This window comes from Schistocerca nitens, chromosome 2 (genome assembly GCF_023898315.1).
Source record: "Schistocerca nitens isolate TAMUIC-IGC-003100 chromosome 2, iqSchNite1.1, whole genome shotgun sequence".
Classification (NCBI taxonomy): domain Eukaryota; kingdom Metazoa; phylum Arthropoda; class Insecta; order Orthoptera; family Acrididae; genus Schistocerca; species Schistocerca nitens.
This window is the reverse complement of record NC_064615.1, coordinates 874,228,009-874,251,204: the sequence shown is the minus strand read 5'-3', so window position 1 is coordinate 874,251,204 and position 23,196 is coordinate 874,228,009. Positions and strand designations below refer to the sequence as shown.

The 23,196-nt window shown below is 40.7% G+C and overlaps 2 protein-coding genes across 2 annotated transcripts in view; one reads left to right on the top strand and one right to left on the bottom strand.

The window, feature by feature from the left end:
- Positions 1–23,196, top strand: part of LOC126237164 (BRCA2-interacting transcriptional repressor EMSY-like) — a 409,828-nt gene that overhangs the window by 43,662 nt on the left and 342,970 nt on the right. The window lies entirely within an intron of this gene.
- LOC126237167 (WD repeat and FYVE domain-containing protein 2) overlaps positions 1–23,196 on the bottom strand; it is a 74,549-nt gene that overhangs the window by 17,291 nt on the left and 34,062 nt on the right. Inside the window, exons 3-5 of the mRNA XM_049947024.1 lie at positions 19,516–19,721; positions 7,510–7,749; positions 7,249–7,354 (exon numbers count right to left, since the gene is read on the bottom strand). Coding sequence (XP_049802981.1) covers positions 7,249–7,354; positions 7,510–7,749; positions 19,516–19,721 — 552 coding nt within the window. The remainder of the gene's footprint in view (positions 1–7,248; positions 7,355–7,509; positions 7,750–19,515; positions 19,722–23,196) is intronic.

Below are 23,196 nucleotides of genomic sequence, written 5' to 3'. Positions count from 1 at the left end.
AATGAGAAGTGTTAAGAAAGAAAAACAAGGCGCAGGAAGAAATATGTGAATATGTACAGAGAATGATTTGTGGGGCTAAGTTACATCATAAGAACATTAATCATGGTCAATGGACAAAGTAAGTTATGAATTTAGTCCAGGAAAGTCAACCTGAATTCTCACACAGATGTGAGGTGAGGATGGAACAGGACGAATTATGGCATTTAGGTATAAAAGTTCAACAGGCTGTGAGGAGCTGTAAGACAAAGACATCAAATCAACACAGAAAAGTACTATTTTCTACCTGACCCTCTTCAATTTTCATGAAGTTGGTATGTTCATTGCACAGAACGAAAAACACCAAATTACAGAATATTAGCACACATAAGACAAGAATAATGGCCAGTTGCAGTTCTAAAAAATGTGTAGAAAATCTGACAAACACTGCTGAGAAAACTGGCTGTAACTTCTGTTCTAGTAAAGACAGAACAGTGAACCAGGTAATCTTAGAAAGGTCTTGAAACAAGCTTTTCAGTGATAAGCAATTTTGTCATATTTGAAGACTTCAACAATTAAGGTTACTCACCTTCATCATCGACCTTGAATTTCTCAAAACATGTCACCTTCGAAATTGATGGGAAAAAATTGCTTCTTCATGTTACACTATACAACATAGTAAAAAATTTAGTTGGGATGACAACGGGATTAGGAGATGTAAATGAATATGTACAGCAATGTGTTGCATTAATGCAAAATAAATTTTATTCAGACTCCAACAATATAAAACAAAGCACTGAAAAACAAGTTTATTGTTAAAAAGGCAGTGTTATAACAATGCACAGTGTGGTAACAATGTAGGCAGGCCAATATCAAAAAATGGTTCAAATGGCTCTGAGCACTATGGGACTCAACTGCTGAGGTCATTAGTCCCCTAGAACTTAGAACTAGTTAAACCTAAGTAACCTAAGGACATCACAAACATCCATGCCCGAGGCAGGATTCGAACCTGCGACCGTAGCGGTCTTGCGGTTCCAGACTGTAGCGCCTTTAACCGCACGGCCACTTCGGCCGGCGCCAATATCAAGCTATCAAATATTATATGGCAGTGTGGCTGCTACATGTACACAGAGAGCTGCTGCAAGAGGTGTTGGATTTTTAAATTATACAATCCACTTTGAAGATGGGTTTTGAGAGGATCATGTAGTATTGTAATCCATTCAGAGATTATGAACACAACAGATACAAGAACAATCTACATAAAGTGCGAATGGTTGATATCATCGGTGGCATAACAGCAGACTACAAAATAGGTGATAAATGTAGAAAAAAATTAATTCGGGGACAAGGGCCGGTGGCTGACCCAGCTACACTGAAACAAATGGAAACCACAAACCTGCATAGCTCCTCAGATGAACCAGATCTGTAGCGCCAAAAATTACTTTAGATGCATTAAATGATAGTTTCGTAATTCTTGGTTAGTCCCCAGTGAGAAAGAAGAGACTGGAAGAGAAAATAATGTGCACAGAAAGATTTTGGGCAAGTGGCTGAGGTATTCCGAAGTAAATATATATCTAGTGTGGAAGAAAATGCAGATTATCAAACAAATGTTGAATCTGAAATGATAATGCAATTCACAGAGAAATTCAGTACCAGCACCACCAGCAATGAGAAGATCCAAATTCTGATATTTCCTCCAAGAATTTGGAGCATTTGAAGAATTGAAAATGAATTTGGAGTCTCTAACTATTCAGCAAGAAAAGTAAAACAATTAGTCAAAGAATATGGCATCTTAGCAACTCCCAATCCAAGACCTAAACATTTCTTAAGTGAACAAATTGTGAACAGTGTCACAGAATTCTACAACAGAGACAATATAAGCCATTGTTTGCCTGGAAGGACTGATTTTGTTTCTGTCAAGGAAAATGGTTCCAGGATTCATAAACAAAAATGGATACTGTTGGGAAACCTGCACGAACTGTATCAGATGAACACCCAGGACTGAAAATAAGACTATTGAAATTCTGCCAGTTGCGATCCAAGAACTGTGTTTTGGCTGGTGCAACTGTTACCCAGTGTGTGTGTTTGCAGTAGACACAAAAATGTGAAGCTCATGCTGGAAGGTTCCAGGTGAAGACAGGAAACTGCCCAAGTACATATTCTATCAAGCCACACCTGCAAGAATTGTCTGATGAAAATGGAATTGATGAAATAAAATAAACTGTGGACATGTACAGATAGAACAACTCTCTAGACATGTGTACCACCTGTGGAAGATTTCTTGGAAAACCTTGCAGGTACATTAAAAAAGCTTTTGTTGCACTCCTTCATAGCCACCCAAAAGTGTGAATCTGCAACATTTGAAAGACATACTTGGTGACAATGAGTAAATTGTAATATGTGATTTTCCAGAATATTATGCATTTGTCCTGCACAATGAGGTGCAGAGGTTTTATTGGAACAATGCAGAGGCTGCCATTCATCCATTTGTTGTTTATTATAGACATCCAGAAAGTCGTGCCGTTGATGTCATTTCATTTGTTATAACATCAGAATGCCATAAAATGACACAGTGAGTGTTCATCTTTTTCAGCGTCAGTTAGCTTTATGAAATACCATTTCCAATAAACACCTAAGTATGTTTTCTACTTCTCAAATGGTGCTACGGACCAGTATAAAAATCACAAGAATTTGCAAACAAAACTTTTCATCAGGCTGATTTCAGCATCCATGCAGAGTGGCATTTTTTGGCCACTTTATATGGAAAAGGACCATGTGACGGTATTGCTGGTATCGTCAAGAGGCTTGCTGCTCATGACAGTGTGCAGTGTATCTACAATTCTCAGATAGTGACACACAGACAGATGTCCGAATGATGATCCAAGACCATTGCAGTGTGTCACTTTCATTATACGACTAACAGTGACTATGATGATGAAGAATCTCTCCAGCAAGAGTGATCTGCACATACTCACACAAGTTACATTGTATTATTCCCACTGGCTATAACAATGTTCAAACGGAAGTTTTCTCCAATTCGTCAGACATCAGGAATGATGTCTTAGCTAGGACCCAATGAGACTTATACTATGGTGATATCACAGGGTTTGTTGGATGCTTGAATGTGTTTAGAATGTTAATGAAGATATCAATATGGTTGCAATTAGCTTCCTACATACTCTTGGCCCTTCACCTTCATACATATACCAAGAGAAACCTAATACCCTAACTGTGGACAAGGAGGACATTCTTAAAAGGTTCATGTGAGAACAGCAACAGGGCAAACGTATTTCCTTTGACCATAATATTTGCAGTGTCGTGTCGCTTCCTAGCACTGAAGCATAGTAAGTCTAGGTTACACATCTTTCACATTTGTTTCTATAAATCTGAACTGGTTTACCACGCCTTCCAAGCATACATTCAGCTGGGATGCCTATATCATGTTTTGCATCATTGACAGTCAGATGTCATAGTGTGTGACCTCCCATATTATAAATGCTTGCTACTGGCCTGCTAACTGTACTAAATTACTGTGCTATATTATATAATACCACCTTTTTAACAGTAAACATACTTTTCAGAGCTTTGTGTCATGTTGTTGGAGTCTGAATACAATTTATTTTGTATTAATGCAGCACATTGCTGGACATATTAATTTATATCTCCTTATCCCAGTTTCAAACCATCTCGATTTTTTACTATGTTGTGTAGTGTAACATGAAGAAGTAATATTTTCTTCATTCAATTTTGAAGGCGACATGTTTTGAGATATTCAAGGTTGAAGGTCAATGTCACTGATCTTCACTGTGTACATTCTTCAAATATGACAAAATGGCTTATCACTGAAAAGCTTGTTTCAAGACCTTTCTAAAATTACATGGTTCAATGTTTTATCTTTATTAGAGAAGAAGTCACAGCCATTTTTGCCAGCACTGAGTTTTCTGCACATTTGTAGAACTTCGAGTGGCCATTACTCTTGTCTTGTGCTAAGATTCTGTAATTTAGTTGAAAAGGGTTAGGTTGGCACCTACGCTGGTTTGACATGGAATGGCTCAGAAGGATATGGATCAAAATATCCACAGCTGGGGAAGTCTAGTCCACAAACACTATGGAGGCTGTTTGAAAGAGTATTAAATGGAAAGGATGTTCACTGGTATGGAAAACATGTTACATAACATCACTGCATAAGGTAGGGTTATGCAATGACCCCAATAATTACAGAGCATTGGCAGTGACCCAATCATTGAAAGACTGTAATCTAAAGTACTCAAAGATCTGGTACAGGAAGAAATTAAGTCACAAGAAGCAAGAAGAGCAAGCAAGATTCCAAGCAGGAATGCCGGTAATGGATGAAATCTTCTCAATGAAACTAATATGTGATTAAAAAACAACAACAACCCAGGTTGGACTGCAGACGCATGTTGCATTCACTGACAGAGAGAAAATGTACAACAATTTACCCACGAATGAACTGTGGGTGAAGTTGAAAGAGAGAGAAATGGATCAAAGATTCTTAATGGCTGTTATTATATTATACTGAGGTGACAAAAGTCACCGCATAGTGATATAAACATATACAGATGGCGGCAGTATTGCTTACACAAGTTATAAGAGGGCAGTATATCGGTAGAGGCATCATATGTACTCGGGTGATTCATGTGAAAAGGCTTCCGACATGACTATAGCTGCACGATGAGGATTAACACCAAGGACATGCTGAGAATACCAAATTCCAGGCATTACCTCTCAGCATGGACAACACAGTTGCCAATGGCCTTCACTTAACGACTGAGGGCAGCAGCTTTTGCCTACAGTTACCAGTGCTAACAGACAACCAACACTGCATGAAATAATTGCAGAAATCAACGTGAGGTGTATGACAAATGTATCTGTTATGATAGTGTAGTGAAATCTGACATTATTGGGTTACGGCAGCAGACAACCAAAGCGAGTGCCTCTGCTAACAGCTTGACATCACCTGCAACACCTCTCCTGGGCTCATGACCATATAGGTTGGGCCTTAGACAACTGGAAAACTGTGGCCTGGTCAGATGAGTCCCGATTTCTGTTGGTAGGAGCTGATGGTAGGGTTCAAGTGTGGTGCAGACCCCGCAAAGCCATGGACCAAAACTGTCAACAAGGCATTGTGCAAGCTGGATGCGATTCCATAATGGTGTGGGCTGTGTTTATATGGAATGGACTGGATCCCCTGGTACAACTGAACCAATCATTGACTGGAAATAATTATGTTCACATACTTGGAAACCATTTGCAGCCATTCATTGACTTCATGTTCCCAAAAAACAATGGAATTTTTATGGATGACATTGCACCTTCCCACCAGGCCACAATTGTACGTGACTGATTTGAAGAACATTCTGAACAATTCAAGCGAATGGTCTGGCCATCCTGAATGAAATTTATGGGACACAATCCAGAGGTCAGTTCATGGTCGAAATCCTGCACCGTCAGCATTTATGCAGTTATGGATGGTTACAGAGATACAGGGGGGGGGGGGGGGGTGGAACAAAACTTTTTACCAACATGCAAGCCCTACTCATAACACCACAATGAAGGTGAACAGAGTAAACTGCTATGTAGTGTAACACAGCAGGAAGACAGGCAGGCAAGCAAGCAATATTCCGTCAGCCTGTTTGGGTTAGGCATAGCTTTCCTCGGATGAGAGTAAGACAGCCGGCCCATTTGGCTGGTATTGTGTGATAGCTTGCCTACATGGGTAACAGGCAAGCATGAGCAGGTTAAAAATGGAATGTGTGCACCTCTGACACTGTATGTGATGATGATGGAAGAATTATTACTACAAGAGTTTTTGTAATTTCAAGAAGCCACGGCAAATTTTGGTATGAGGGTTCAAAAAAACTGTTGAAAAGTTAACGAAAGAGTTTCCTAATGTCATTTTAACAGGTTGTGGTTCTGGGAAACTTACCACAAAGCTCTATAATTCATTTTTAACCAGCATCATGCTTCTTTATGTGGGAAAAGAAAAACCTCTTGGTAATAACTGATTCTTGGGGGAGGGGGCATCAAACGACTCCTGGTTAGTACAATGACATCTTTACTAGCAGTGCAGGTCTTAGAACTTCCATGATTAAAGTCTCTGATTTGCCAATTATGTGACTTTTGTTATAATAGGCAAGTTAATCATCAGTACTCCCAATATTCCACCTAACTATGCTACATTTTCCTCAGAGTTGCACAGTGGCCATTTAATCTGCTTCCCTGTGTAGGTGTTTCTCATGTCCCACTAACAATCTTTCAATCTCATGCCTTACAAACAAGTCAGACTGGACAGCAGGAAACAAATTATTGGGTTGCTGACCACAGAAACACCATTGATAAAGTATTACCAATATATATGAGACTGTGTGTGGCACATAGAAACAGAAGAAATTCTGGACTAGTGCAGATGTATGGATTTTTAATCCACAATTAATCCAGTAGTACAAGGCAGCATTCTACATATAATGTAGATTATCTAGCCACCTCTGTAAAATATATTTTAATAACAACACACCCTTCAGCAATGTTAACAATTTTCCTTATATTACAGCAGTATTAAAATAAGATACACACATTATCTTAAGCATGAAAAAAAAGATGGATGTTATAAGCATATTATATAATGTTTCTGTCATTAAAATGTTAACAATAAAGTAATACATGGCAGTTTAGAAAATCTTTGCTTTCGAACATTTAGATGTTGGCAAATACTTCAATGGCCACTAAGTTATCCTTAACAACAATGCAAGTAACATATCTCTCAAATTTGTGTATTCTTCCTGCACTGCAGTGTATAACTTGAAAAAATGTAAAGCATCCCTGCCATTTCACAAATAAAAATTTTTTAATTTAATAATTTTGTCTACTAGACAATTCAATTGCTTATGCTTTGGAATGATGTACTAGTTTTGATAAACTCCAGTTGTTAGAAATGCAGACATTGCACCTTTTTTGAAATATTTTACCATATTAATTAGTCTTTTCTTTCACAGCAAGTAACTCAATCTTGGTACTATACTTAGTGGCATGGTAATATGAAAGCAACAATACACTGGCTTTCAACTAAGCAAATGAAATAATCTGTAATTTTCATTCCATACAAGATTCAATATCTGAGTATTATAAACACTGCTCAGTCTTTCACTGTGTTTTGTCAGATGAGCTAGTCACAGAAGAAAAATTACTTTGCTATTGAAGCAATTCATCAACATAGAAAACACTCAGCAGCTTAACACTTCACAGGCCACTTACCTCCTTTCGTTCAGCTGTCATATCCCAGAAAACTAACACATGGTCTTCCCCTCCAGAGATAAGCTGCTGGCTGAGACTAGCATAGCACAGTGCTGTCACCTTGTTACTGTAAAATGTAATAACAAGCTTTATTACTGAATACTGGAATAGCATACATTTATTCTAAATGTCTATTTCATGGCTCCAAATACGAGAATCACCACAATAGGCACCAGACACTATCACAGTAATTTTTTCCTTCCTTTTTTTATGAATACTTACTGGTGACCTTGTAGTTCATATGCTGTTCCTTGCTGACCACCAATATCCCAGACAATCACACTTTGATCAAAGCTTCCAGAAAAAAGCAGCTGTTTTTCAGAGTCCCAAGCTAGTGTACGTATACTTCCTGTATGACCTTTCAGAGCAGTTATAACTTGAACACCAGTATTTTCCAATTTCAGCATTGTTATCTGTCCTGAGTAATCACCAACAAAAGCATGCTTTGACGGTGCATCAAATCTGAAAGTTGCTTAAGGAAACATGGTACACAGAAATGATAATCAGTAACATTAGGCATCATGACATGAAATTTGTGTAGATGTCTTGAAATTTGAACTAATACTCTACTTTTGGCACATTTGTTAACAGCTAGGTACCAATTTTATTAAAGATAAAAGTAAGCGAGAGATTATATTATTATCATCATCATCATCATCAACAGCAGCAGCAGCAGCAGCAGCAGCAACACTGCTGGATAAAGATTGCCTCTAAAGCTTCCATGCAGAAGGTCCCATTTATTGTGAGACAACAACTTGTATCATTGTGGCACACAACAGTGACACATACTGTCACACGATTCACGTGACATGGGCAACACTGTGTGTCATGTCACAAGCTGCCGCAGCTATCTCCTGAGCTGAATGGATTCACATACGACATGTTCTGTGTGGCAACACTAAATTCGGAAACATGGAGTTCACGGAGGTTTACAGGCAGACTGAGATGCTGTGAAGGCACTATGTGACTTTTCAGAACTTTTCCTAAACCTCTCCAGTCCTTTTCCTTCAGCCCTCTTCCTTCCCTTTCAACCCTTCTGCAGGAAGGGGACACTGTCTCCGAAAGCTTACGGATGTCGTACCATTTTTCATGTGTGTGTTCTACTGCCACTGCTTGGTTAGCAGATTTTTTTTATCTATCCAGTTACATTATACATTATACAGGTTATCCTAAATGATGGACCCATTTTCGAAAATTCGTATGTATTCAAGTACAAATCCAAAATGAACAAGCTTTATACCAATGAAAAGAGGAAGTTTCAAAGTTTTTGACGGATAGCGGGAGGCGGGCGGTGATGGTTTCAGAAGCAGCCGGTAGAGTTCGCATGGCAATAAGGCTGTCATTCCGTTTAACTGTCAGTTGTGAATGAGTTAGCGGCTGTGGATCACATGATTTTCCGTGTTCTCGAGTTTGTGAAAAGTGAATCACAAATTGCAGTGCAGCGGTCATTTCGTACCAAATTCGGTATTCAACCACCAACTCGGCAAAGCATTAGCCTTTAATTTAAGCAGTTTAAACAGACTGGGAGTATGTGCAAAGGAAAAAGCACAGGTTGACCTTGTGTGTCAGATGATGATGTCCGACGGATTCATGAAAGTTTTGTGCACAGTCCCTGTAAGTCTACCAATAGAGCCAGCCGAGAACTTAGAATACCCCAACCAACTGTATGGAATGTTCTGAGGCGGTGTTTGGTGTACAAGCCTTACCGATTACAACTGTAATGGCAATCCTGTACTTGGTCATGTTGGAACAACGGATGTTCCCTCAAGTTATGGAAGTACCCAGGACTTCAATTTCCAACAGGATGGAGCTCCGCCCCATTGGCACCATGATGTACGAGGCTTTTTGAATGACTCCCTCAGCAATGGATCAGTCGCAGGGAACTTGAGGACCTGGCTCTGCACTCCTGGCCACCGATATCTTCTGATCTTGCACCCAGTTATGTGAAGGAAGCTGTTTACGTCCCACCTCTACCAACCACTCTGAACAATCTGCGGAACTGGATCACTGCTGCCACGCACTCAGTAACAGCAGATATGCTTTCATGTGTGTGGGAGACAAGTTTGGCTACCACGTCGATGTTGGCCGTGCAGCCAACGGTGTCCACATTGAACATTTATAACATCTATCACATTTCTAATTATTAAATAATTATTAAAATGGTTCAAATGGCTCTGAGCACTATGGGACTCAACTGCTGTGGTCATCAGTCCCCTAGAACTTAGAACTACTTAAACCTAACTAACCTAAGGACATCACACACATCCATGCCCGAGGCAGGATTTGAACCTGCGACCGGAGCAGTCGCACGGTTCCGGACTGTGCGCCTAGAACCGCGAGACCACCGCGGCCGGCAAATAATTATTAAAAACTAATTAATTACAAATTAGTAAATTGATACCAAACACTGAAAAAAAGCTTTGAAACTTTCTCTTTTCATTGGTATAAAGCTTGTTCATTTTGGATTTATACTTGAATAAAAATGTTTTGAAAATTGAGCCATCATTTAGAATAAACCTGTATTGTTAAAAATTGATTATCTTCTTGGTCAGATAGGTGATGCAGACCAAACTCTAACATATTTTAATACGCCAACAAATTACATGACAGAAGCAAAAGGGAGCAAAGATGTCCAACTACTGTCAACGGGTGATGAAAAGCAGTGCACGTCCGTCATGTCTCCTTGCACAGCTGGTGGCCATAAACTGCCACCATTCACTGTTTTTAACTGCAAGACATTCCTTATGTCTAAAGTATTTCGAAACAGCAATTCTCTATGTAGTAACTAAAGAGGCTGGTTCACAGAAGACATGATTCTGGAGTGTATTAAACTTGTATGGCTACGTTAGTCCTAGTACCTTGCCAGGTTTGTCAAACATCCTTCTATTACATTTGTATGCACATCATATCACTTTGGCTGTGAAGAGAAAATGAGTAGAGGGTAGAACAGACATGCTTCTAATTCCAGAAAGGGTGGTGCCAATTCCACAGCCATCAGATGTTTTTTTAAATGAACCATTTAAGGACAAACTTAACATGTACACGTGATGGCTAACAAAGGCAGACAGGCATTTACCATCTACAGGACATGTTAAGTGTGTGAGCTCGTCTCTAGTGTGCGAGTGGATTGACCAACCTTGGAAATTTAACATGAAAAAAACTGTTCATCATGCATTTAAAAAATGTGTTTCTAATGTGGTTGTTGGTACAGAGAATGACGCTTTCTACAAAGAGAGAAGGGACATAGAATCTAGTGAAGAGGACTCAGAATCATTTAGCAAATGATTAAAAACAGTATGTATACACTTTTGATAGGTCAATAAAATTTCTGTTTTGTACTTTTGCTTTTCATTTCTAAGTCATTTCCTTTGTAGATATGTGGTGGTAGAGTCCGCGCAGAATACCATAGCCAGTAGATGTGCAGACAGCAGGGCACGCACGGGGACAGCTGTATTGGTGGGGGGTTACGGGCAGGAGTTGAAGGCAAAATGCAGAATGCTGGAGGGAAAGTGCTATTCTAAACTGAGGGTAAATATTGAGGCCCCTCCATGCCCACACTTGCATGGTTACCATTCAGAAATATCTGTCACCTCTGCTCTGGTTAGTATCTAAATGGAATTCCATCAAAAATGCAGTGATTTATTTTCTCCTGGATTTTTAACCACCATTTGTAACTTTCAGGTGCCACAAGTGGCGAATTTTGAGTAAAAGCTATATGTTTCTCTGGTTGCCATGTTGAAATTTGATTCTTTTGCCAAAACACTGAAGTTTACACACTCTCACATCACTAACATGTTGCGCAGACACAACTGGAAGAGAATTCTGAAACAGTGGTTCATTTATTTTATTACACGAGGAACTGGGGAAAAGTACGGTCAGTAGCTCATGAAAAAGCACAGTACAAAAGAATGTGTAATGTCTTCACTTATATTCTTCCAAAACCCAAACCATTTCTCAAGTTCTCTTTTCATCACCTATCGATGAGCCTTAAAAATTACATTCTTACATCAAAAATCTCCCGGTTAAAAACATATTTTCTCCCAAGTGAAAATACACTTTTTCCGTAATAAGTGACAGTATACTTTCCGTCAGAAATGTAAAACTTATCAATCCTTTGAATGGATATGGTTTTATACAGCAGCGTAGAATTTTTCGGCCCTTTAGAAAATGAAACTCAGGGGGAGAAAATACGTTTTGGAAAGATCTTTGATGTGCAGCAACATGTACGCTGCATATTTTCATATTACGAAAGTATAAATTCGAATTCCACCAACAGGAAAAGTTAATGGTTTAAGTTAATATACATGTGTTGCTACAAGAAAAGCAAAGCTTTCACATATAATATTTGTCTCTAAGATTAATAAGCTACATGAGAAGCTAAACTTTCACATATAATGTTGATCTGTTTAATGCACATTACACTTTAAGATGTTGTTGTTGTGGTCTTCAGTCCTGAGACTGGTTTGATGCAGCTCTCCATGCTACTCTATCCTGTGCAATCTTCTTCATCTCCCAGTACCTACTGCAGCCTACATCCTTCTGAATCTGCTTAGTGTATTCATCTCTTGGGACTTTAAGATACATCACAAAAATATGCCTTAACATTTTTAACACCAACATAAATCTCTGATCTTCTGGGCTCAAAATTCTTCTAAATGGCTCGTCATCAAAGAGTTGATTTTTAAATGAGAGCAAACGCTCAGTGATTTAAGAAATTCGTCGTACATTCTCACACATACTTCATCTTGTGTAAATGGAAATTTACTTTGAAAATAATGCTTTTCGAACCACAATTCGCAGTATGTTCCCGCGACCTGTTAGAAATAGATTCATCTCAGCAGTTGCGAGAGAGCGCCAAATAATAGGCGACACCGCGCTTGCGCAGTTATAATGACGTAGGAAGCCCTTATGTTCATATGTGTAAAACATTAAAAGATCTTATTTACATTATGTCATAAAAGAAACACGATATCAGAGAATACTGCAAGAGCATCGGAATTTCGTGAACCATATCAAAACGCACAGTTCGCTTTAAAACGCACATTCTTATGTCCAGATTCCCAATCCAGGCCTTGACCTGACATTAAGCTTTTTGGTGTGGTTTTTGGGACATAAATTTTCTTAGAGTACCAGTACTGTATTATCTCATGTTTGGTTCTTTATTATGGCATAATGCCATACGTGCTAGAAGATGAAAATGTGCACTTCAAATGCAGCGAACAGTTGAAACTAGCCAATAGCGTGGGATTAAACACTTCATTTCGAATACACTTACTGCCTCAGCAGGAAAGCTTAATAAAAGCCAAATTTCCTTAGCAAACCGACAAAACTAACTTTATTGTTCTGCAAGGCGATTAATGCTTGACTGTCAGAAAGTGGAAATAAAATAAAATCTGAAACTAGCAACATATTTTAGTCTTCATTATTACGTGAATGTATCTTAATTCACTTGATAGCTCCCAGCCACAGAAATCAGTCTTGTTTTCATTTGAAGTGAGAGCTGTAAACAAAGAGGAAACAGAAGAATCACTAAATGTAAACACGGGTCACCTGGAGAGTACACCCCCCCCCCCTCTCCCCAAACTAAAACTAAGACTGCTCTGCGCATCAGAATGTAAAAAAAAAAAATATTATTATCATTTTGTACGTACATCTTTCTGAAGATGTCTGATACATAAAACATATATATTCGAGGAAATGTAAGAGATGGTCTTAAGTGTGCCGACATGCAGTGCCACGCCTCTTCAAACAACATGCTCTTCTGTGTGACATAAAATTAAATATAGGATACCTAAAACCAATAAAGACAAGAGACAGGCCAGACAGTACACGTTTCTTCAATCCTTAGGTTCTTGCGATTTTTCTCTCTAATCGTGCTACAGCTTTACGTGGTGTGCTTTCCTTTGTGTGAAAGAACTATTACCTCATCAAAGTCTGACAAACGTTTTGCTACATGAAAAATCGAAAGGTCTTCGTCTAATACTGAAAAAGCTGTTAATACAAATAGTACCCCAGACTGGTGTGGTTTCTTGATCTGATTACGTCTATTTTTTCATTGTGTGCTGGATAAAACAAAATAGGCCTTTATAATATTGCAGAAATTGTAACACACACCAAATAAGCGAGACTGTTTTGGCAATAATGATCATTTTTATACTACGACAATATAATTCACAAAGTACCAATACGAAATACCTATTTGGCCTACTACAATCAAAATGCTTTATGTTAGGAAATAGGTTCACATTTCATTCATACGCTACAGTTTCTCATGCATGAGACCGAAAAGTAGTAGAACGAAGTTTTTGTATAAATTTGGAATCGTCACATTCTTCCATAATTTGTGTGATGTCCCTGTTTCTTCTCCTTCCTTGTTCTAACAAACAATCTTGTCTTCACCAATTCTGTAACTATTCCTACCACTGTCAAAACTCATTCACCAGCAACTTTACTAACCCTGCCACAGTCACCGGTTTAGTTAATCCAGCGATTACTATCTGGTTAGGCATTATTACGTGTTAGTACAATGTGTTTTCCATGCAACTCCCAGAATGGAACTTAAGCAGCTGCTAGCTGACGACTACAGCTGGCCCTGTCTAGTGTAGCGATCTGGCCAAAAATTTTCTGTCAGAATTTCACTTTCTTGGATATACAGAGACGATAATACATAATCTTTCCTACCTGTTATTCCTGTTAGTTGTTTATTTCCACTCTGGTAGTCTGAATCTTTGCATTTCGCTAGTAATTACACTCCTGGAAATGGAAAAAAGAACACATTGACACCGGTGTGTCAGACCCACCATACTTGCTCCGGACACTGCGAGAGGGCTGTACAAGCAATGATCACACGCACGGCACAGCGGACACACCAGGACCCGCGGTGTTGGCCGTCGAATGGCGCTAGCTGCGCAGCATTTGTGCACCGCCGCCGTCAGTGTCAGCCAGTTTGCCGTGGCATACGGAGCTCCATCGCAGTCTTTAACACTGGTAGCATGCCGCGACAGCGTGGACGTGAACCGTATGTGCAGTTGACGGACTTTGAGCGAGGGCGTATAGTGGGCATGCGGGAGGCCGGGTGGACGTACCGCCGAATTGCTCAACACGTGGGGTGTGAGGTCTCCACAGTACATTGATGTTGTCGCCAGTGGTCGGCGGAAGGTGCACGTGCCCGTCGACCTGGGACCGGACCGCAGCGACGCACGCCAAGACCGTAGGATCCTACGCAGTGCCGTAGGGGACCGCACCGCCACTTCCCAGCAAATTAGGGACACTGTTGCTCCTGGGGTATCGGCGAGGACCATTCGCAACCGTCTCCATGAAGCTGGGCTACGGTCCCGCACACCGTTAGGCCGTCTTCCGCTCACGCCCCAACATCGTGCAGCCCGCCTCCAGTGGTGTCGCGACAGGCGTGAATGGAGGGACGAATGGAGACGTGTCGTCTTCAGCGATGAGAGTCGCTTCTGCCTTGGTGCCAATGATGGTCGTATGCGTGTTTGGTGCCGTGCAGGTGAGCGCCACAATCAGGACTGCATACGACCGAGGCACACAGGGCCAACACCCGGCATCATGGTGTGGGGAGCGATCTCCTACACTGGCCGTACACCACTGGTGATCGTCGAGGGGACACTGAATAGTGCACGGTACATCCAAACCGTCATCGAACCCATCGTTCTACCATTCCTAGACCGGCAAGGGAACTTGCTGTTCCAACAGGACAATGCACGTCCGCATGTATCCCGTGCCACCCAACGTGCTCTAGAAGGTGTAAGTCAACTACCCTGGCCAGCAAGATGTCCGGATCTGTCCCCCATTGAGCATGTTTGGGACTGGATGAAGCGTCGTCTCACGCAGTCTGCACGTCCAGCACGAACGCTGGTCCAACTGAGGCGCCAGGTGGAAATGGCATGGCAAGCCGTTCCACAGGACTACATTCAGCATCTCTACGATCGTCTCCATGGGAGAATAGCATCCTGCATTGCTGCGAAAGGTGGATATACACTGTACTAGTGCCAACATTGTGCATGCTCTGTTGCCTGTGTCTATGTGCCTGTGGTTCTGTCAGTGTGATCATGTGATGTATCTGACCCCAGGAATGTGTCAATAAAGTTTCCCCTTCCTGGGAAAATGAATTCACGGTGTTCTTATTTCAATTTCCAGGAGTGTATAACAATGCTGAACATTTGCAAACCGAATCAACCACATAAATAAGCAGTAGTTGGCATTCACCGGTTCAGCTTTATTCCGCTCAGCTCGTATAGCCCCATCCCGTTTTGTCTGCAGGAAAGTTCATTTCTAGATGCGAATAGTATTCCCCTGGCAGAGACATCATGTACACTATGTACGCATTCAACAATTAATGTATAATTCATTCAGAAATCAACTTAGACTGTGTTCAAAAATGTCCAAAAACCAGCAGGGGTGCGTTTCAAAATCATATGAATAATCAATAGACCGACATGCGCTGGATGCTAGGTGTTTTGTGACAAGGTTTCCCCCCCCCCCCCCACCTCAAGAATATGAATTTGCCCCCTCCCCCTGAAACTGACGCCTGGTTCAGATACCCCATTTGCCATTTGCCACCTGCCCCCCCCCCCCCCCCCCAACTAGATCCAGGCCTGGTCCGCACGTCTGAATCTGGCACCTTGGGCGCACCAGTAAAATGTTTTCCGGGTGCCATGTGGCTGGTTGCTGCTAATGCTGCCTACACAGCCAACAACCACATTTCTGTAGCCAGAAGCGGGAGAAGGTATTACTCACACACAACTCAATTGCGTGTGTGCATGAGCCCACTTGTAACTGCTTAAATGAAGCAAATGTAAACAGTTGTGACATCACACTTATCAGAGGCAATTTGTTGTTATTAAGCATTACATAGTCTTCCTAAAGCCTTTGACACATTCTGCTGTTGGCAGACGCTTGCACTGTGTTATTTTATACGGTGCATTTACTTTGCAATTTAAGTTTTATTTTTGTTTTTTTCTCTCGTTCATGTTTTAATGCTGCAGTATTATTCTGCAGCAGCAGGATACAGTAATATCCTTTGTTAGAGTATCAGTTCTTACCAGTCAAAATTACAAAAATTTAACTGAAAACTATAACAGCGAAAAATTCCCAGAATCCTAAAAAAAATCCTGGGTTTTTCCCGGTTTTCTCCCAGTTGAAAAAATTCCTGGGTTTTTCCCAGATCTCCCGGTTCGTATACACTCTGGGTACAGTCTGTAGAAGTCTTAAGCTGCCCTAGTTCGGTTCAGAATATTTTGATAGATACTGTGAATTCTCACTGCTGTCAATGTTTGTGATGCAACAGTACTTTTAAGTGTCCAAAAGCCTAAATTTAATTCTATGCGAGGAATTACTACAAAAAAGTACTACTCTTCGCAAATCCCTGGGTGGGTTGGGTGGGAAGAACACTTTATCCACCATATGATGAGCCACATTTGTTTTGATTTTTAAGTGCACCTTGAAATGATGGTAATCCAACAGTCAGGGCATATCAGGTTTAGGCAATGTGTCACCTGACTGCTAGAATGTGTGGAGGCTCTGCCATGCTAAAACAACCTACACATCCTTGTAGCCAAATGAACTTCTTCTAATAATGCTGGAAGTTATAGTTTTAAATATACACTACATAACAGGGCCCTATCAGACAATGCAGTAACACAACAAGCCCAATTAACTGACTTATCATACCATATAACGCATTTACAGAGAACAGAAGAGGATTCTTGACAATATATCCACAAAGGTACTTCGATTTACCACCAAACAAATCCAGGGTACAGCTATGAGCACCTACACAGTACTGTCCTATGCCAACATATTCCTGGGCCATCAAGAGGAATTTTTCCTAAACATCCAGAATCCTAAACCCCTCACCTGGTTGATTCATTGATGACATCTTTAAAATCTGGAGTGAGGGTGAGGGTACGGTATCTACATTCCTCCAGAACCTCAACAACTTCTGCCCCATTTGCTTCACCTGGTCCTACTCAACCCAACAAGCCACCTTCCTAGATGTTCACCTCCACTTCAAAGATGGTTACATCATTATCTCCATTCATATCAAGCCTACTAACCACCAGCAATACCTCCACTTCGACAGCTGCCACCCATTCCATACCAAGAAGTCCCTTCCTTACAGCCTAGCCACCCATGGCCATCACATCTGCAGTGACGAGTGGTTCCTCTGAAAATACACTGAGGATCTCACTGAAGCCTTTTCACAGACTGTAAATATCCTCCCAACCTTGTACAAAAACCAATCTCCCATGCCTTATCTTTCCAGTCTCCCACCACCCCAGAAAGTCCCACCATCTGGCCACAGAGGAGCATTCCCACCATAACTTGGTACCACCCAGGCCTGCAGCAACTGAATTACATTCTCCACCAAGGTTTCAACTATCTCTTGTCATGCCCTAAAATGAGAAATGTTCTGCCCACTATCCTTCCCACCTCTCCCACAGTGGTATTCCGCTGTCCATCGAACCTACACAATACAACCCCTGCTTCCAACCCCTTACCTCTACTCATACCCATGTAATATACCTAGATGCGAGACCTGTCCCATACATCCTCCCACCACACCAACTCCAGTCCAGTCACAAAAATCACCTATCCCATCAAAGGCAGGGCTAACTGTGATCTATAAGGTAAGCTGCAACCACTGTGCTGCATTCTATGGGGGCATGACAACCAACAAGCTGCCTGTCCACATGAATGGCCTCCGACAAACAGAGGCCAAGAAACAAGTGGACCACCCTGTTGCTGAGCACACTGCCAAACACGATACCCTTTGTTTCAATGACTGTTTGATAGCCTGTGCCATATGGATCCTTCCCACCAACACCAACTATTTTTAATTACGCAGGTGGGAACCATCCCTGCAATATATCCTACGTTCCCATAACCCTCCTGGCCTCAACCATCGTTGGTCATTGTCCTCACCCACCCAGCACTATACCGCCCTCATTCCACCACTGCAGCCAGTCTTTTTACTTCTCTCCTTTTCTTGCCCTCCATTTAACCTGCAGCACTTCACTGTCTGCCACCCTACCCTACTCTCCCCCCTCTTCCCCACTCCAGCCTCCTCCTTACCCCACCCAGATGCCACTCCCATCATGCACTGGTGCTGCTGCTCGCAGTGTGGCCTCAGCTGCCTGAGACTGCAGTCTGTGACTCAGCATCTCCACTGCATAGTGAGTAGCAACTTTCCTTCTCATAACATTATTTGTACTTTGATTTTTGTCAGACCACCAATACGAGTTACAAGTGTTACTGATATTGTCACAAGTGAAGGTGGATTCATCATTAAACAGAATTAATTGAATTACTCAGTAATTTGTACAACAAAATTCCAGTCACCTACCTTCAGCTCCTTCTCAAAGGTACTGAATCCATTGTAAATGTAAGTATAGAGCATGTTAATACATAATCTGCACCATATTCTTGTACATAGAACATCAATACATGCAGAAATTCTGTATGTGCTTGTAGAAGGACTATGTTCTACCAATTGAATAGTGTCTTGTACTTCATTCAGTCTAATTGCATGCTCATATGAAACATGATTGCTCTGAACTGATCTCCCACTGTTTTGTGAAAATATAAGTAAATACTCTTTAATGTGGTACTCTGCAATTAATAAATTAGTAGTGTCTACCAGCATCTGTGGCAGCAGTAGCATTTCCATTACAAAACATGTACACAAATTGGCATATTCAATATTTGTAAATACAAGCAGCATGCTTAAAATACAGTTTAACTGGCCAACAAATCAGAATCTCGCATGAAAATTTCATTAAAACTTTAACTTCCTAAATAAAAATGACAATGAACAGATAAAGCCATAGAAACTTGGGTACCAACATGTGAAATGAAAATTTTCCTCTGTAACTAGCTGTATTTCTGTACATGGAATGTTTTACTTGAATTAGTTTAAACAACCACCTCTTAAAATGTTTACCATTCCTCCTAAAACACCATATATTTAATTCAACTGGAGGTATACATAAGATAGGAAGTAAAAATTGGACAAATTCATCAAATGTGCATATCAAACTGAGCACAATAGTGAGTGTGTGAAAAGTGACAAAATTAAACTCATTATAGCAATGCAATCTGATGGGAAGGCAAAAACAGGAAATGCTAAAATTTTAAAGAATTTACAGAATACAATTGGGACACAGATTATTGTACATTTGAATGAATAATAATGATAAATAAGGATACTGTAGTGCCGTACACCATGCTTCACTCTGGTAACTGCCAAGAAGGCGGCCTGTTTCTGAGCAATGGTACTGGAACAGCTTATCTCTACCAACACTTAGCACCCATTCACAATTCAATGCAAATAGTATGGATGTTACCCTAGCCTGATGAGCTGGGTAAGTCCGTACAGCAGTCAGACGGTTGAAGTCTGATGCCACAGTAAACTCCTGAAACAAACATGTCAGTGTTCAAAATTACTCAGTGAAGCTTGCATGAATGTGGAGAATTATTCATGAGCATTTGTAAAGCTTTAACTCGCAGAAATGATAGTCTGACCACCACTGAGCTTTAGCAAACTTCCTCTGTTTTTAAACACACAGCTGCAAGAAGATTAACTATTCAGTGTTCAGTTCAATATGTATATTGGAAGTTTGTCATGTACAAAAAGCTTAACTAGAGGGATAATCTCATTACAAAGGCAAGATAAAAATTTATACATTTGTAACAAAGAGGAAATTGATTTCAATGAGGCTGTTTCCTCTTACATTGGTGTCTGTTACACAGTAACATAGCTTTGATACAACTTCACTGTGAAATGGTTTCATTTATATTGTTTTTTAAAGTAGCATGTTGCATGCAATCACTTTAAGTGGATAAACTGGAACAGCAATCTATCATAAAATTCCTTAGTTTGGATGGTTTATTGTCAACTGAAATTCTTCCAATGTAGATGTATTACTTTTCCCCTTACTTTGCATCACTTGAGAAATGATCAGCTGAATTCAAATATGGACATAACTCTCTTGAAGATGGTCCATATAAAAGTTGTCCCAAAACTGCAAACACAAATGAAGATATTGGGAAAGCATACAGTGTGGTACTGGAGAAATAGCATTGACATGGTAATTCGATGTCTCTAAAGGCCCCCTGGCTCAGCAGCTGTTGTGGCTGAACACCTGAAGGATAATTTGGAAAATATTTCGAGTAGACTTCCCCACCATGTTGTAGTTCTGGGTGGAGATTTTAATTTGCCGGATATAGACTGGGAGACTCAAACATTCATAACGGGTGGCAGGGACAAAGAATCCAGTGAAATTTTTTTAAGTGCTTTATCTGAAAACTACCTTGAGCAGTTAAACAGAGAACCGACTCGTGACGATAACATATCAGACCTTCTGGTGACAAACAGCCCCGAACTATTTGAAACAGTTAACGCAGAACAGGGAATCAGCGATCATAAAGCGGTTACTGCATCGATGATTTCAGCCGTAAATAGAAATATTAAAAAAAGTAGGAAGATTTTTCTGTTTAGCAAAAGTGACAAAAAGCAGATTACAGTACCTGATGGCTCAACACAAAAGTTTTGTCTCAAGTACAGATAGTGTTGAGGATCAGTGGACAAATTTCAAAACCATCGTACAATATGCGTTAGATGAGTATGTGCCAAGCAAGATCGTAAGAGATGGAAAAGAGCCACCGTGGTACAACAACCGAGTTAGAAAACTGCTGCGGAAGCAAAGGGAACTTCACAGCAAACATAAACATAGCCAAAGCCTTGCAGACAAACAAAAATTACGCGAAGCGAAATGTAGTGTGAGGAGGGCTATGCGAGAGGCGTTCAATGAATTCGAAAGTAAAGTTCTATGTACTGACTTGGCAGAAAATCCTAAGAAATTTTGGTATTATGTCAAAGTGGTAGGTGGATCAAAACAAAATGTCCAGACACTTGCCCCCCTTCTTGCAGCAGTGTACCGTAGGTCTTTAGAAGAGCGCAGCGTTACAAAGGATTGGAAAAGGGCACAGGTCATCCCCATTTTCAAGAAGGGATGTCGAAAAGATGTGCAGAACTATAGACCTATATCTCTAACGTCGATCAGTTGTAGAATTTTGGAACACGTATTATGTTAGAGTATAATGACTTTTCTGGAGACTAGAAATCTACTCTGTAGGAATCAGCATGGGTTTCGAAAAAGACGGTCGTGTGAAACCCAGCTCGGGCTATTCGTCCACAAGACTCAGAGGGCCATAGACACAGGTTCACAGGTAGATGCCGTGTTTCTTGACTTCCGCAAGGCATTCGATACAGTTCCCCACAGTCGTTTAATCAACAAAGTAAGAGCATATGGACTATCAGACCAATTGTGTGATTGGATTGAAGAGTTCCTAGATAACAGAACGCAGCATGTCATTCTCAATAGAGAGAAGTCTTCCGAAGTAAGAGTGATTTCAGGTGTGCCGCAGGGGAGTGTCATAGGACCGTTGCTATTCACAATATATATAAATGACCTTGTGGATGACATCAGAAGTTCACTGAGGCTTTTTGCAGATGATGCTGTGGTGTATCGAGAGGTTGTAACAATGGAAAATTGTACTGAAATGCAGGAGGATCTGCAGCGAATTGACGCACGGTGCAGGGAATGGCAATTCAATCTCAATGTAGACAAGTTTAATGTGCTGCAAATATATAGAAAGATAGATCCCTTATCATTTAGCTACAAAATAGCAGGTCAGCAATTGGAAGCAGTTAATTCCATAAATTATCTGAGAGTACGCATTAGGAGTGATTTAAAATGGAATGATCATATAAAGTTGATCGTCGGTAAAGCAGATGCCAGACTGAGATTCATTGGAAGAATCATAAGGAAATGCAATCCGAAAACAAAGGAAGTAGGTTACAGTACGCTTGTTCACCCACTGCTTGAATACTGTTCAGCTGTGTGGGATCCGTACCAGATAGGGTTGATAGAAGAGATAGAGAAGATCCAACGGAGAGCAGCGCTTCGTTACAGGATCATTTAGTATCACGAAAGCGTTACGGAGATGACAGATAAACTCCAGTGGAAGACTCTGCAGGAGAGACGCTCAGTAGCTCGGTACGGGCTTTTGTTAAAGTTTCGAGAACATACCTTCACCGAAGAGTCAAGGAGTATATTGCACCCTCCTACGTATATCTCGCGAAGAGACCATGAGGATAAATTCAGAGAGATTAGAGCCCACACAGAAGCATACCGACAATCCTTCTTTCCGTGGACAATACGAGACGAATAGAAGGGAGAACCGATAGAGGTACTCAGGGTACCCTCCGCCACACACCATCAGGTGGCTTGCGGAGTATGGATGTAGATGTACATGTAGATGTTAGCCCTGCTACCTTCCTTAAAAAAAGCTATACACTTACACTCTTTCAGATCATGGTGGCTCAGTATACTGTATTTACTCGAATCTAAGCCGCACTTTTTTTCCAGTTTTTGTAATCCAAAAAACCACCTGCGGCTTAGAATCGAGTGCAAAGCAAGCGGAAGTTCTGAAAAATGTTGGTGGGTGCTGCCACAACTAATTTCTGCCGTTGAATATATGTAGCGCTACACAGGCATGCTTTGTAGGCACAAAGATAAATACTGGCACCACATCTTCTGCATCAGTAAATAAATTTTAAAAAAAAAGGTGGAAGACGAGCTTTTTTCTCCGCCCCAAGTTTCGACCACTGCATTTTCATACATTATCCAATGAAGTAGATACAAATTCCGTATTGTTCATCTTCAAATGTAGCAGCATTTCAATGTACTATGAAAGTCCAACTGGCATGACTGTTTGGGATGTTTGTCTATATGGCCAACTCTATTCGTCAATATGGTCAACTCTACGTTGTGAAATTTTTCCTACCTGTGAGAAGAGATGGTTGCTAATAGGAACTTTTATGAA